Below are 13,833 nucleotides of genomic sequence, written 5' to 3'. Positions count from 1 at the left end.
TTGTAAAGCATTACGGAATCTGCTGGCGCTATATAAATATATGTTGATGGTGATGATGATAATATTGGTCCCTAAAGTGTGGTTATTGCTCACTATGCTAGGCTCTGCATTAAATACTGTTTTGGGGGATGCTACATTTTCAAGTTTTGCTCTGGGAGCCAGTTAGAAACTATTTATAACAGAAATATTATCATACACAGAGTAAAGTATGTGAAACTCCTTATATTGTGTATCTGTGACCATCAAGGTCTTGCTATGGGGGTGCTCTACCAGAATGAAATACACACTTAATTCAATAGAAGAGAAAGGGTTCTGATGTGGAGGCACTGTTGTGGTCCATACTAGTATCTAAAATAATTCAAACTTAATTTATTTCTATTAAATCACTGCAAACTTCACAGCCTTTAGCAATATATTAGCTTAATTTTGCAGAAAGTGATAATCAAAATTAGAGGAATAAGTTGATAAAAAAATTGATGTTGCAAACATAGGGGTGCTCAGCATGAAATCAATGCATCATATATATATTGAAACTCTTTCTTTCTTTGTCTATTCTATATGTCACTAAAACTTTAGTTTATGATTCAGTCTCTGATTTTTATCACAAAATGAAGCTTTTATTTATTATTTAGCCTTGTGTTTCATTACTTCTCAATAATTTCAAATGGAATGCATTTTATTTGCTACCTTGACCTTTTCATATTTCGTTTTTAATTGTATTTGCTCTAGACATATTCATATTGTTATTGATTCATCTTTATTGACTGTGCTTTGTTCATTAAATATTATTGGAACTTCAACATTACTCTGTGCGTAGTTATTAGCTCCACTACTGAATGAAAGCCAAAAGCTTGAAAGGTTTTTCCTTAGGCAACCTGTAACTAAATGAGTAGGTGTGTAATAAATATATCTAATCAGATTCTGCCTCTCTAACACATACTCAGTGCTACTACACTGTGATAATTAAGAAACCCTCCTATTTGCATCATTGATGATTCCTCACTAGCCTTCTGGCTAGATGTAGGTAAATATTAGACTATCATCCCACTAGTTCAGCTTCCCTTAACTTCCCGGTAAACCTCCAATAACTTGAATAGATGTAGTCCCCAGATTTAAAATAAATCTATCTAAACTAGAGTTAACTTACTGTTACCAGCAGTCCCTCCATGTGTACATATTAAGTTTTCAATCTATATCTATAGCAAAAAATATTTTTTTAATATTATTGCAGTACCCTGTTAGCCAGAAAAATCTATGTGATGTTAAATACTCTCGTGTCAAAAAAGACAAAAGTAATTTAGGAGTGATACCTTTATTGGTTAACCAGAACAAAATATTATATTTGCTAGCTTTCAGAGCACAGAGGCCCCTTCATTAGGCAAGTTTACAGATGAATGACTGAGAAAAAGGCACAACATTTAAGGGCTGTTACATCAAGAAATGTGTACAGGGGGGGAATATATGATCAAGATAAACTAAAGTAATGAAAAGGAGGTTTTCATTATGGATGGAAGAGTAAAAGTCCTACGAGTTCAGAGGTCTGCACTCTGCACAATTTTGAGCATCTGGTACCTAAAGCAACAGCCTATATTGCCTTTCTGGCAGTCTGGCACTGATATAGTTATCCATGTTTATAATTGTGTCCTAAGGAAGGGGAGCTCTTTTGATTGCATGACATAATACATTTATTTTGCTAGTGCATCTATCAAATGTTCTTATGTCTGAAAAATTTCAAACTGTGTTTTGTTGTCCTAGAGATGTTTTGGAAGTATTTAAGGCAAGAACAAAGGTTGCCCTTCTACAAAGCAAAATGTTGGTGAGTGATTTAGGTAACTTGATTTTCAGATACAAACTTCTCTAGATGTGCAGTGGTTGTAGTGAGTGAGTCTCGCTGTATTATTTCAATACAGGCTGGAGGGATTGGTAAACACTACTGCAAATGATACATATGTATGTATTTTTACAAGCTGGTTTGCATTCATACAACCTTGCAAAAAAACACTCCTGTAAACCACAAATTACACTATATGTTGCAGTGTTGCTGATTGGTTAACAGTACCCTTTCTCAATGTCAATTAACTATAAAGTGAATGACATTTTCCAAGCCACACTTTTTAAAATAAAATGTTAGATGTATCTCCCGTCTTGTAGCATGAATTCATATTTTGTTATCATGGTAAATAAACTAATCAAGGTGAATTTACACATTGTTGAACAAGTACAGAACATGCGTAATGCTAGTTAATGGAGCATGTAAGGGAAATTAAAGGGCATGTGATATCGAAAAATTCTTTGCTACATGATATCAGCAAAAACAAGATAACAATGCTAATGCAGGAAGACTAACTGATCTGATTTGATGGGAGAACTCAGTGACACCTAAACACCCTTGAAAAGTTTCAATAAAAGAGCATGTCCAGTTAGAGGCTCGTTTTGACTTGGATTTGGTACACTGTAAAAAGGGGCTCAATCCTGTTCATCAAGGATGGCAACATTTAACGAAAAGAAGACATGCAGCGAGCGGATGCAAAATTTTGGCCGTTTTCTATGGAATCCTGACACAGGAGAGCTGATGGGAAGGACTTTAGACAAATGGGGTATGCTTTTACTTATGTTAATATTTGTTTATTGTTTTCTATTATTTACATTGTATAAAGTACGCATATTACATTATTAAATCTTTGCCTAGTCTTGTTTTATTACTGTGCATGTTCAAATGTGTAAAGATCTGCAGAATATGCTGGTGCCATATAAATATATGTCACTACTATTATATAGCATTGTATACGCTTATTTATATACTTATAATACATTAATAAATATAGAAATAATAATTGTACAAACAATGATTAATGATGTTATCAGACAAAAAATCTCTTATAGACATTGTAGACATTATTTTAAGGAGGCATTTTGCACCAGATTTATTAATGCTTATAACATGGAGTGCAATGCCAATATCACCAAACCTGATCAAAAAACAATTATCTATTTATGTTTCCGATTGAAATGTTCATATTAAGTAAATTAACATACATAATAAAGTAAAATACTGGATTGGCCACTATAATATAGATAAAGTGCTTAATGTATACATTTTTGCAATAGTTCTAAAATATGTGGCAGAATAACTTCAAAGTGGCAGTAAGGGTTTTATTGCAGCAGAAAATGACAAAACAGGTACTTTTGAATGATATTATTATTGTTTGTATTACTAGTACTATTATGAATAAGAATAAAAACAGTTACTACTATTAATAATAACAACAATTATAATAATAATAATAATACATATTTTCGAACAGATTTGAAAAACAGTATCCATTATGATAAACAACATGAAGTTTGACAATCTATTACAATTTCTGTCATTTTTAGATTTTCCAAAACATGTAGGGCCCAATTCATTAAGGATCTTAACTTGAGAAACTTCTTATTGCAGTCTCCTGGACAAAACCATGTTCCAATGCAAGGGGTGCAAATTAGCATTCTGTTTTGCACATAAGTTAAATACTGACTGTTTTTTCATGTAGCACACAAATATCAACTTTAAATTTCAGTGTACAAATAAGCTATCAAGTATTTGTGTGCTACATGAAAAAACAGTCAGTATTTAACTTATGTGCAAAACAGAATGCTAATTTGCACCCCTTGCATTGTAACATGGTTTTGTCCAGGAGACTGAAATAAGAAGTTTCTCAAGTTAAGATCCTTAATGAATTAGGCCTGTAAACTTCATTTTATCATCTGAACTGAGTACTGTAAGGTTCTACTACTTTTAAGAATATCTTTCTTTGTTAAGAGCAGCTGTATCTGTCTTCAATTGCAGGAAAGCAATATTAATCTTCTTACACTTATATAACTATATATTTCCCCCTTCTTGCAGTGTACATTAGTCTTTACTATGTGGCTTTTTACATTGTTATGATTGGACTTTTTGCACTCTCCATCTACTCTCTCATGCAAACATTAAGTCCTTATGTACCAGATTATCAAGATCAACTGCAATCGCCAGGTAAGTGAAAAATTTTAATCAGGTATTCTAATACAAAGCACTGTCAAAAGCTGAAAATTATATTTTTCAGACATATTTGTGCCTGCATTTCCAACAGTGATCCTTGTGCGACATGAAACTGTCTGATAAGTAAATGGGTAAATGTATAGCTGATCAGGAACATGTACAGACAGCCCCACCCTGTGCAAGGGGCTGTGGAGCTTTTCTGAGTGCAAAGCTGCAGATTTATTTTACCCGTTGTCTGGAGGTGTTATTAAACTATAAGTTTAAATGGAAGATAATAGCGCACCCCCGATCATGCAGAAGTAGATGCTCAGTCATGGGCAGTGGAAGTCACACAGAAGATTCAAACTTGACCTAATACTATAAATCATTTCCCTTACTTTTCTTATATGTAAAACATGAAAACAAACAGTTAAATATCAATAATAAAGAAATTTTGATTTAATCACATAAAGAGGTAGACAATGGGAGGAATTCAATTGGGCGCATTACAGTAACGTAGCTTGTGCCCTATTACCGATGTTACGTTAATAGTGCGCGTAATTACCGTTAATGCAGTAATCTTTTTGCTCACGGCTCCCTGAACCATGAGCAGAAAGCAGGCTTAAAATTACCATATTAACGGTATTAGCTTTAACACTTTGTAGTAGCAGCTGAATTGAATTCCCCCCATTATGTCCAAAAGAGGAAGACTTGTACAAACAAAAAGGAACAGCATAGTTGCCAACAGTTGCTAATTTTATTGGACATTCCCGAGTTTTAAAGATTCTGTCCCTGGAAACATCCTTATGTTTCAGTACTGACCAATTGCGCAGTATGATTTTTTTTATTCTGTATATGAAGTTCTCACCATCTTGTTATCTGTGATTTATAACAAAAACAAAACTTGTCCCACGGCGCGAATGTATGACATGTAAGAGCAGGAGAACCTAGTTCCGTTAGGTAACCCTAATGCAGGTCTATAAAGACTCTTCTATATAAAGTGTTTCTAACAAATCCTGTGATTTATACATTAATATTTATTGGAGAACTACATTTAAATGCAAAAAGTCACATGATATAAAGTTCATATCATACTGGGATTGTAGAATATAAACTGAAAAAATGTGCTTTGCGTGACATATTTAGACGCACCTGCCCAGCAAGAAAATGCCCTTCTAAATCATTTCAAATTGCTGGCAACAACAGAACAGATCTGAGTCCAATAAATGGACAGTTATTAGGCAGGTATTTACATATTTATGTATTTTACAACATCTTGTTAATGCCAGTAACTTAGTTTTCCTACTAGTTAGAACACTATGTACAGAATACATTAAAAGTTTCCTGATTTACTTACTAACATTTAATAAGGTCAAAGGTATAAATTACATCTAAATGTATGCACGATTATCATTTCAAAGCCAATCGTATCGTTGATTGAGATTTTTAAACTGAAATAAAGATTTCGTTCAACGATGGAACAATTCTGCAGTGTGTATGTACTCACGACCAGCAGTGTAGGCAGATCTCTATGGGGTGTGCAGAGTCATGATCTTTTCAGCCGATGGTTAGAACAGATGAAGAGCACAGATCTGAAGGTAGACCATGTAAAACCTCAATAGTGTGTACACAGGAATAGGCATGCTGATCAGGGGGTAGATGTATAAATAAATAAAAATTAATAATAATAATAATAATAATAAAGTATCAAGCTGAGAGTTTTCCAGCGGGTTTGAAAAGTGGTAGATGTTGCCTATAGCAACCAATCAGATTCTAGCTATCATTTTGTAGAATGTACTAAATAAATGATAGCTAGAATCTGATTGGTTTTTAAAACCCGCCGGAAAACTCTCAGCTTGATACATTTACCCCCAGGACATTTTTTTCAGTCACTGGTAAAATCGCTAAAAACATTGCATTAATAGAATTTTCCTGTAGTGTGTACCCAGCCTAAGAGTGATGGCAGTTCTACCAAGGTTCAAATAAGTAACAATAGATATATGAAAACATTTAATATTTGATTGCATATATATTAAATACTTGACACAGTTCATGATTTATAGATAACTTGCCTGCTCCTGATTAAATAATGTATCATTAAATGTGTCAATTTTCTTGTTATTTTTTTTAACCTGCTATTACGCAATTAATTTGTTTGCACCCATTTGTTAGTTGTCCCTTCTTTTTGTTTGGACCATTCTCTTCTGTATTGAAAGAATCAGCACTGTAACTTGAAGATACCAGAGGTCTGTAAAATTAAATGATGTGTTTTTATTCAATCCTTTAGTTTTACCTGACTTTTTGCTTCTACTTACTATTATGATGCCATCATTTTTGTGTTTTTCCTACTTTACTCTAGTCATATACAATAAAAGCCAACATTAAATGTAAATGGTTCATACACTGGGGTCTGTTGAGCAGTTTATGGAAAGGCAGTTTTGGATCTTTGTTGTCTTTGATAATCAGAGCAAATAAATTACGAAATTGGGTAAAAATTAGCTGTTACAAAACATTTTGTACAAACTTACATTTATTTGTACTTTACAGGTGTAACAATAAGGCCAGATATTTATGGTGAAAAAGGAATTGAAGTATTTTATAACATGTCTGATGAAAGTTCATATGTGAAAACTGTGAAAAGACTGTGTAAATTTCTCTCAGGTATGTGATTTTCATTATCCTTTATCCACGTGTTCTGCTACTCTGTACAGTCGGGGATAATTCAAAAGCAATTGGGTTGCAAGAAAAATGTTGATTTCCAGAAAGACTTTTGCAAATTTAGAGCAGATTGGAAATCTCTATTAGGGAAATATCAAGGAAGGACAAGAAATTGGAAGGTGTAATATTATTTAGGGCCCTGAGTGTGATGAAATTCATTTTAAATTGAATCCTGGTGGAAAAATGCAAACAATGCAAAGACTAATAGAGAGAGAAGTAGCATTATTAAGATTATTACTGAAAATTAGTTTAGTAGTCATATCTAACATGGATTGAAGCACAACATTTTAAATGTACAGTATATAAACTAGCACACATTTGATTACATTGCAGCTTGGAAACCTTATTGACATTATACACAAATTAATACAAAGATAAATATATCCTAAAACACTAATATTCATAAAGACATACATACCGAATGTTATTGAAGAATGTGAGCATTATACAGTATACAGTAGATTTTGATGTTGTGGTTCCATACTTTCTGCCATTTCTGATGCTAGGAGGTTCAGTGTAATGTTAAATAGAATTATAGATGGGAGGTCAGTTCTGATAAGCTTCTGACTTACTTGGATATATATTTATATATATTTATTTATTTTAAGCATGCATACCTCAAAAATGCTTAGATTTATGACATTATTATTATTTATTCATAAGGCGCCACAGATTTTGTAGCGCCGGATACAGAATCAAGCAATAAATAGATGAGGTACTACACATAAGCAACACAGATGAGGGTGAGTAATGCTATGGGGACTCACACAGAGTGCAGCAAAAGACAAGACAGAAAGTTCAAGGGAATCAGACAGAAGACAGACATGGGGCAAAAAGTAGAGAGGACCTTGCCCATGGGAGCTTACAATCTAGAGGGTTGGGTGGTGAGAGACTGTAGGACCAACTGGGAAAAAATGGAATGGCAGGTGAAGGAAAAGAAGATGATGGATAAGAAGGTCAGGAGGTGGTAGGAAAGGCGAGTTTGAAAACGTGAGTTTTGAGTAAGTGTTTGAAGGACTAAAGATTGGGGGAGAGTTGAGTGACGCGGGATAGGGAGTTCCAAAAATTAGGGGTAGCACGGCAGAAGTCTTGGAGGCTTGTGGTCTACCAGAACTTAAATCATATATTTGAACACAAATTTAACTAAATGAATTTACCACTAATTTTATTTTTGGGTAGTTCATAATTTACTTTACAGACTTGTCAATTTCAGCATTTTTCCAACAGTGTGGTTCATGTTCAAAAGCAGAGGCAAAAAAGTAAACACCATGTACAGTATGGTGAAAGTATTGCATAGCAGATACATGTCAGGCATATATAACCACATGGCTAGCACACTATACAGCCAATTTTTCAGCATTCTATACACATCAATGTTTAACCCTCAGGAAATGTGTATGATGGGTCAGTGAGAAGAAAAAGCCTCACAACCACATAGGTCATATATGTCTATAATTTTACAAACTGCAGAATATAAAGATGCACTTCTGAGAATGCTATCCTTCACCTATAAATAACAACAATCAGTGTGCCTTATTTTAATGTTTTAAAATAATTAGAGTGCTTTATAACTATGTACAATATTACTGCATCGATATTACATAACCCAATTCTAAACGTTTTTCACTCTAATCGAAATTACAGTATACAACAAAACAAAGCAGAATGAAATGATGAACAAAGACTGTACCAACCTTACTAAAGTAGCATCATTATTGACTGGTCCTGGACGCACTATGTATGCCTGCCAATACACTACCGATATGCTAGGAGACTGTGCTTATGATAAGGAGCCTACATTTGGATTTGCATCAGGAAAACCCTGTCTTTTCATAAAAATCAACAGGGTAAGTTTTACAGAACAAAAATAATCATCGTATTACTGTATATAAACTGGATATTTCTTTTCTTCTCTTTGATTCAGTTTCCACCATACCACTCAATATATATTCATTGATTTCTCTAAGGAACATTTAATTTTCATCCAAACAACTGACAAATTGAGAGAGTAGATTCTCTTTGTTCAGCCCACCTACATTGCAGTGCAATACAAGATGGCCATACTCAGATTCCATTTCTTCTAAGAAGACTCTAAATCACCCATGAGTAAGCGATGACTGTGCCACAATTCCATTAGCAAAAACTATTACGTCATTTAAAACATCTGAAGAAATTATAGAGCACAAATTCTCTTGATGGATGACATAGTGAAATGCCAGAATCGGTCATCCTAACGTTTGTTTTAAGAGTTCAACAGAGCCAATATTTGTACCCATCATTGCCATTCCCTATCTGTACAGACAGAAAACAACTTGTTTTTACAATCAGAGTTTTCAGAAATTTCAATGAGGATTTTAAAAATACGTAAACCATTTATGTGGTTCCATTGATTGAAGCAACTGTAAATATTTTTTCTACAACAGATTTGTGCGTCTGTGAATAAAATTGTACAATTATTGTTAAACTGGCTACATTTATGACTGGTCTCGTCCGAAGGGAGACTAAAGATTTCACAATTTTTCAACTGTTCGTTAATATCTTCAGTCATATCTCTTCTATGACATTGAACAGTTTGAGTTGAGAGCAATGATAAATGTTTTGTTTGGAAAATTTGCAAAAAAAATCTTCAGAACATTGTAAAAACTCTCAAAAACTCACTATCAGTAAAACTTTTCCTTTTCATGCAATACACATACACATACTGCATAGCTTACTTTTATAGGAATTTCATGATGTTTTATAAATTTAAGTACATTATTGTTTTGTTTTACATATGATACACTTTTTAAAAATGTATCTTTTTCTTCAACACCCAAATGTTATAAAGAACCTTCATGCTTTTTGTTGTAATGTCTTTGAACACTGGACGTAGATTCACAACATAAAGAGCAAAAGATACCCTTACCTTTTAGCACAAAACCATTTTGCCTTGCCATTCTTGCTAAAAGTTCCTTGCTCATTTTGCCTGTGTCATTTTTTTATGAATAAGACTACTAAAAAAAACAAACAAAGGGAACCTCTTCACTCACTGTGACTGTTATATGATTCACTTTCAGATAGTCTGATTTTTAACTGAATGACCAGCCAGGGCACAATCTTGTTTGATTTGTCAGATGAAACAATGGTTGCTTATGTCAAAGATCAGGTGACAAATACCCAGGACTTTGGGAGAAGTCCCTTCAGAAGGCCATCATTTTTAAACTCAAATAATCTCATATAGAAGTAAGCTTAAAGCTTGTGACATTCACTTATTAATAGCACACATTGTCCTATTCAATGACCAGTGTACTTACAAACCAAAGGATTACCGAGTCTCATAAGGCCATAGATGCAGTGTCAACATCACCCACCCTCTTATTGTCTATAACCTTTCCCTTCTCCAGTACATGACCCTCACACAAACCTGGTTCTCATTTGCTAACTAATAGGCGCTCCCACCCACCCCAGTAATGGACAAAAGATACAATAGAATCAGTAAAAATCAATACAAGAGACTATAGAGAAAACAACAACATAAGAGAACACAACTAGAAGAAAGAAAACATTTCAAAGAAGATGAGGAGACAGAAGATAGAAAACCTGTGCGAGTTAACATTGAGAGGATTAGGGTAGTTAACAGAGACGATAAAGGTGGAGTGAAAGGGGCAGGTGGAGCACGAGGAGGGAAATGTCTTAGGATGGGGCCAGGTAGGCAAGTGTGAAAAAGTGAGTTTTGAGGGAGCATTAGAGAGATTCTGGGCCCGATTCATTAAGGAGCATAACTGGCGTTTTTTTCAGTATAATGCGCACAATTACTCTGCGCATGCCCAGAAACCCACCATACGCTACTGAACACAGCATCATTCAATTCACCTTCGAGCACAATTAACACTTACAATAGCCGAAAATTTCAGGGAGGGAAAGGGGGGGGAGTGTGCAGATGCCTGTAGTCAATGTACAGTAAGGGCGTGCCAAGCTTGAGCGCATGCAGCAATGTTTGATTCAAGCTCAGGTATTTGTTTTTCAGTCATATCTCTTGCTCCAGCTACATGTTTAGTATAAGTACTGATTACTAGTGATGATGGCTGAGTATGTATGCTAGAATGTGTTTGCAATCAGGAGCAACAGTAATAATGTATTTTATATACAGTAGATATTAATTACATCCTAATAAATGTTTTTTATAGAGAATTATTTTTTTTTAAAAAAAATAACTTTTTTATGTTTTGTCGTTAATGAATATATTATTAACAGGTGAAATTAATTGAATAGGTTTATTTCTTCTGTTCTTTTGTGAGTTTATAATCCTCATATGTTTCGGATATAACCTCCAGTGTCCTATCTAGTAGAGCAGAGCAGACCTACATCTGAATTTATCACCACACGTCTCTTTTCATCTGCTTCTTGTTGAATACAGACAGGCGTATACCTGTTTCACTTGCGTTTTTAAAAATACGCACATTCATTTTATGTACCTTAACAAATCTGGCCATCTGTGTCAAAAGCGGCAGATATGTCAAGGAGCAAGATCACAGAGAAGTGGCCGTTCGGCTTAGCCAAGAGTAGATCATTAGTCCCCTTTGGTGAGGGCAGTGTCAGTGGAGTGGAGAGGTTGCAAGTCTGATTTTAAGGGATCAAAGAGGCAGTGAATTGTGAGAAAGTGAGTTATACGGTTGTAGACTAGCCGTTCAAGAAGTTTAGAAAGGAATGGGAGTAGAGATATGGGGCGGTAGCTGGAGAGAGAGGCAGGATCGAGAGATGGTTTCTTGACAATGGGAGTGATGAGCGCATGTTTAAAGGCAGAAGGGAAGATGCATATAGAGAAACATAGGCTGAAAAGGTGAGTTAGTTGACTGCAAGTGTTAGAGGAGAGAGAGTGGAGGAGGCAGGATGGAGCAGGGTCGAGAGCACAGGTCGAGGAGGAAGATGAAGGGAGGAGTGAGAGAACCTAAGAGTCTGTGACAGGAGGGAAGGTGGACAGTGTGGCAGAGGGGCTTTAAAATGGGTTGGCGTGAAGGAAGTGAAAGTTGTAAGGATGAGATATCATGGAGGATGGAATTGACTTTCCCTTTAAGTAAGAAATATTATATAGGGTTTTTTTTTTGCATTAACAAAGCCAATATCCTATATTTGAGAAAAATAGAATCAGAATATTGTGTCACAGGAATAAAATATCATGTTCAATGGTAAAAATAATGAAATATATTATTAAACTATATATATATAACCTGCTCTCTTTACTTTCAGATAATACATTTTTTGCCTGGCAATACGACAGCCCCTTATTTGCAGTGCACCTCAAAGGTTTGTTTGCAATTTCCTAACCTTAAATAAGTACAAAATAATTTTTTGTTCCATGTAATAGAGTTAAAAGTTGTGTTTATGTGTTTCTGCTTTTTATTTTCCTAACAATATAGCAATAATTTAAATTAAACTGGAAATCTCCATCTGGATGCCACAAGGAAGGGAGATTACCATTTTATAAGAACTACCATAAATGAGAATTCCATGATTTTGCTTTTAAATAAAACGGACAGTATTCCCGCTTGCTGTACTTTCTACACATAAGGACCTAAAGAAATCTGGGCAGTTGAGTGGACAAGCTGTGTCCGACATACAAGACAACTTGCCTCAACCCTGCTTGTTTTCCCAATTCTCCAAGTCTTTATAATCAGAAAATAGTCAGTGGGGAAGAGTAAGGGAAGAACCCATGCTGGTCTACCAGTTGCAGCTAGGGAGATGCAGCTTTAAGGAATATAAAAAAACACACAGTAGATTGGAATACTCATTTAAACAATTGTGACTCATCAAAGCACTTATTAAGGCATGGATAGAATTGAAGTCTGTTTTGGATGTAATGTGCATTATTTTTGCACACTTGGCTGTGAGTTAGCAAAAATATATTTTATATATATTTTATTCCCCCCAAGGATACTATAACATGCTCATTTACTAATCCTAAGAAGCAGACTGTTGTCTACCGGAGCCTCTTTTATATTTTACATATATATCATATAGCTATATATCAGAAAGAAGGAGAAACAGAGTATTATGATGCAAAAAGTATGGATAGACATGTGCAGTTGTATAGACAGTGACAAACATAGGCAACATCTGCCTCCAAAATGTATATACTTACAGTATATTACCCATTACTACGCTATAATTTTACTTGTGTTCAGCAAAAAAATGAAATGTGTACATTTATAGAAATGCTGATGCACATTCTTACACTGCAGAATGAAGATGATCTTGGATATGTTGAATATTTTCCTCCTAATGGAACCTTTGGCTTACAGTACTTCCCATACTATGGAAAAAAAGCACAGGTATTACATTTTACAGTTACATTCAGTTCATCAGATTTATTCATTTCTTTGTCAAATTCATTAAACAAACTTGTTTTTCCTTTTCAGCCAAACTACACCAACCCTTTAGTGGCAGTGAAATTTAATGGTGTTAAAAAGAATAAGGAAATTGAAGTAGTGTGTAAAGTTATTGGACATAAAATCACCAATGAAAACCCTCATGACCCATATGAAGGAAAAGTGACATTCAAGCTTAAAATACTAAGCTAATTTTGCTACTATGAAAGAATGAAAGGTACGATTAGTTTGATAGTGTTTTATTACAGACGTCATATGAAAGGTACACTAACATAAAAGTAGGGTGAAATCAAATACCAATGTTTGCAAACTGTGACTTTGGAAAAAGAATGAGACTTACTCTAAGGTCACAAGTTAATCATCAGTGTATTTGTGTTGAACTCAAGTCTGCATACACTGATAAAATAATGTACTCTACAGCAAAAATAATTGGTTTTGATCAAGATACAGTCAGTTAGCTGCACTTATCAAACCTTAAAGCCTTAAAACATCTCTCCAATATAGTAGACTAATTTTATGCTTATTAGAAATGAACCTAAATAAATATCTAATTTTTTTTTTCATTTTATTTTTTTTAGCTTAATAGCCACAAAATGTGATGGGGGAGAAGAGAGTGGGGAAAACAGAATGGGGGACTCTTGGTTATTGAGGATGGAAGATGAGACAAAGGGGATAAGAAGCAAAGTCCTTGTAGAATAGGTGAAAATTGGGGAATGAGATGTAGATAAGGGTGATAAGGGTGATAAGGCA

General features: G+C 34.5%; 1 protein-coding gene across 1 annotated transcript; it reads left to right on the top strand.

Annotated features, from left to right (window-relative positions):
* Window positions 1–2,485: 2,485 nt before the first annotated feature.
* Window positions 2,486–13,275, top strand: ATP4B (ATPase H+/K+ transporting subunit beta). Its single transcript, XM_075197712.1, has 7 exons — window positions 2,486–2,597; window positions 3,887–4,015; window positions 6,548–6,661; window positions 8,363–8,565; window positions 11,945–12,001; window positions 12,937–13,026; window positions 13,114–13,275. The coding sequence occupies exons 1-7, from the start codon at window positions 2,486–2,488 to the stop codon at window positions 13,273–13,275; spliced, it is 867 nt and encodes a 288-aa protein (XP_075053813.1).
* Window positions 13,276–13,833: the final 558 nt, after the last annotated feature.

The sequence above is a fragment of the Mixophyes fleayi genome, chromosome 2 (assembly GCF_038048845.1).
Source record: "Mixophyes fleayi isolate aMixFle1 chromosome 2, aMixFle1.hap1, whole genome shotgun sequence".
NCBI classification, from domain to species: Eukaryota; Metazoa; Chordata; class Amphibia; order Anura; family Limnodynastidae; genus Mixophyes; species Mixophyes fleayi.
The sequence above is the reverse complement of the archived record's forward strand: the minus strand, read 5'-3'. Positions and strand labels throughout refer to the sequence as shown.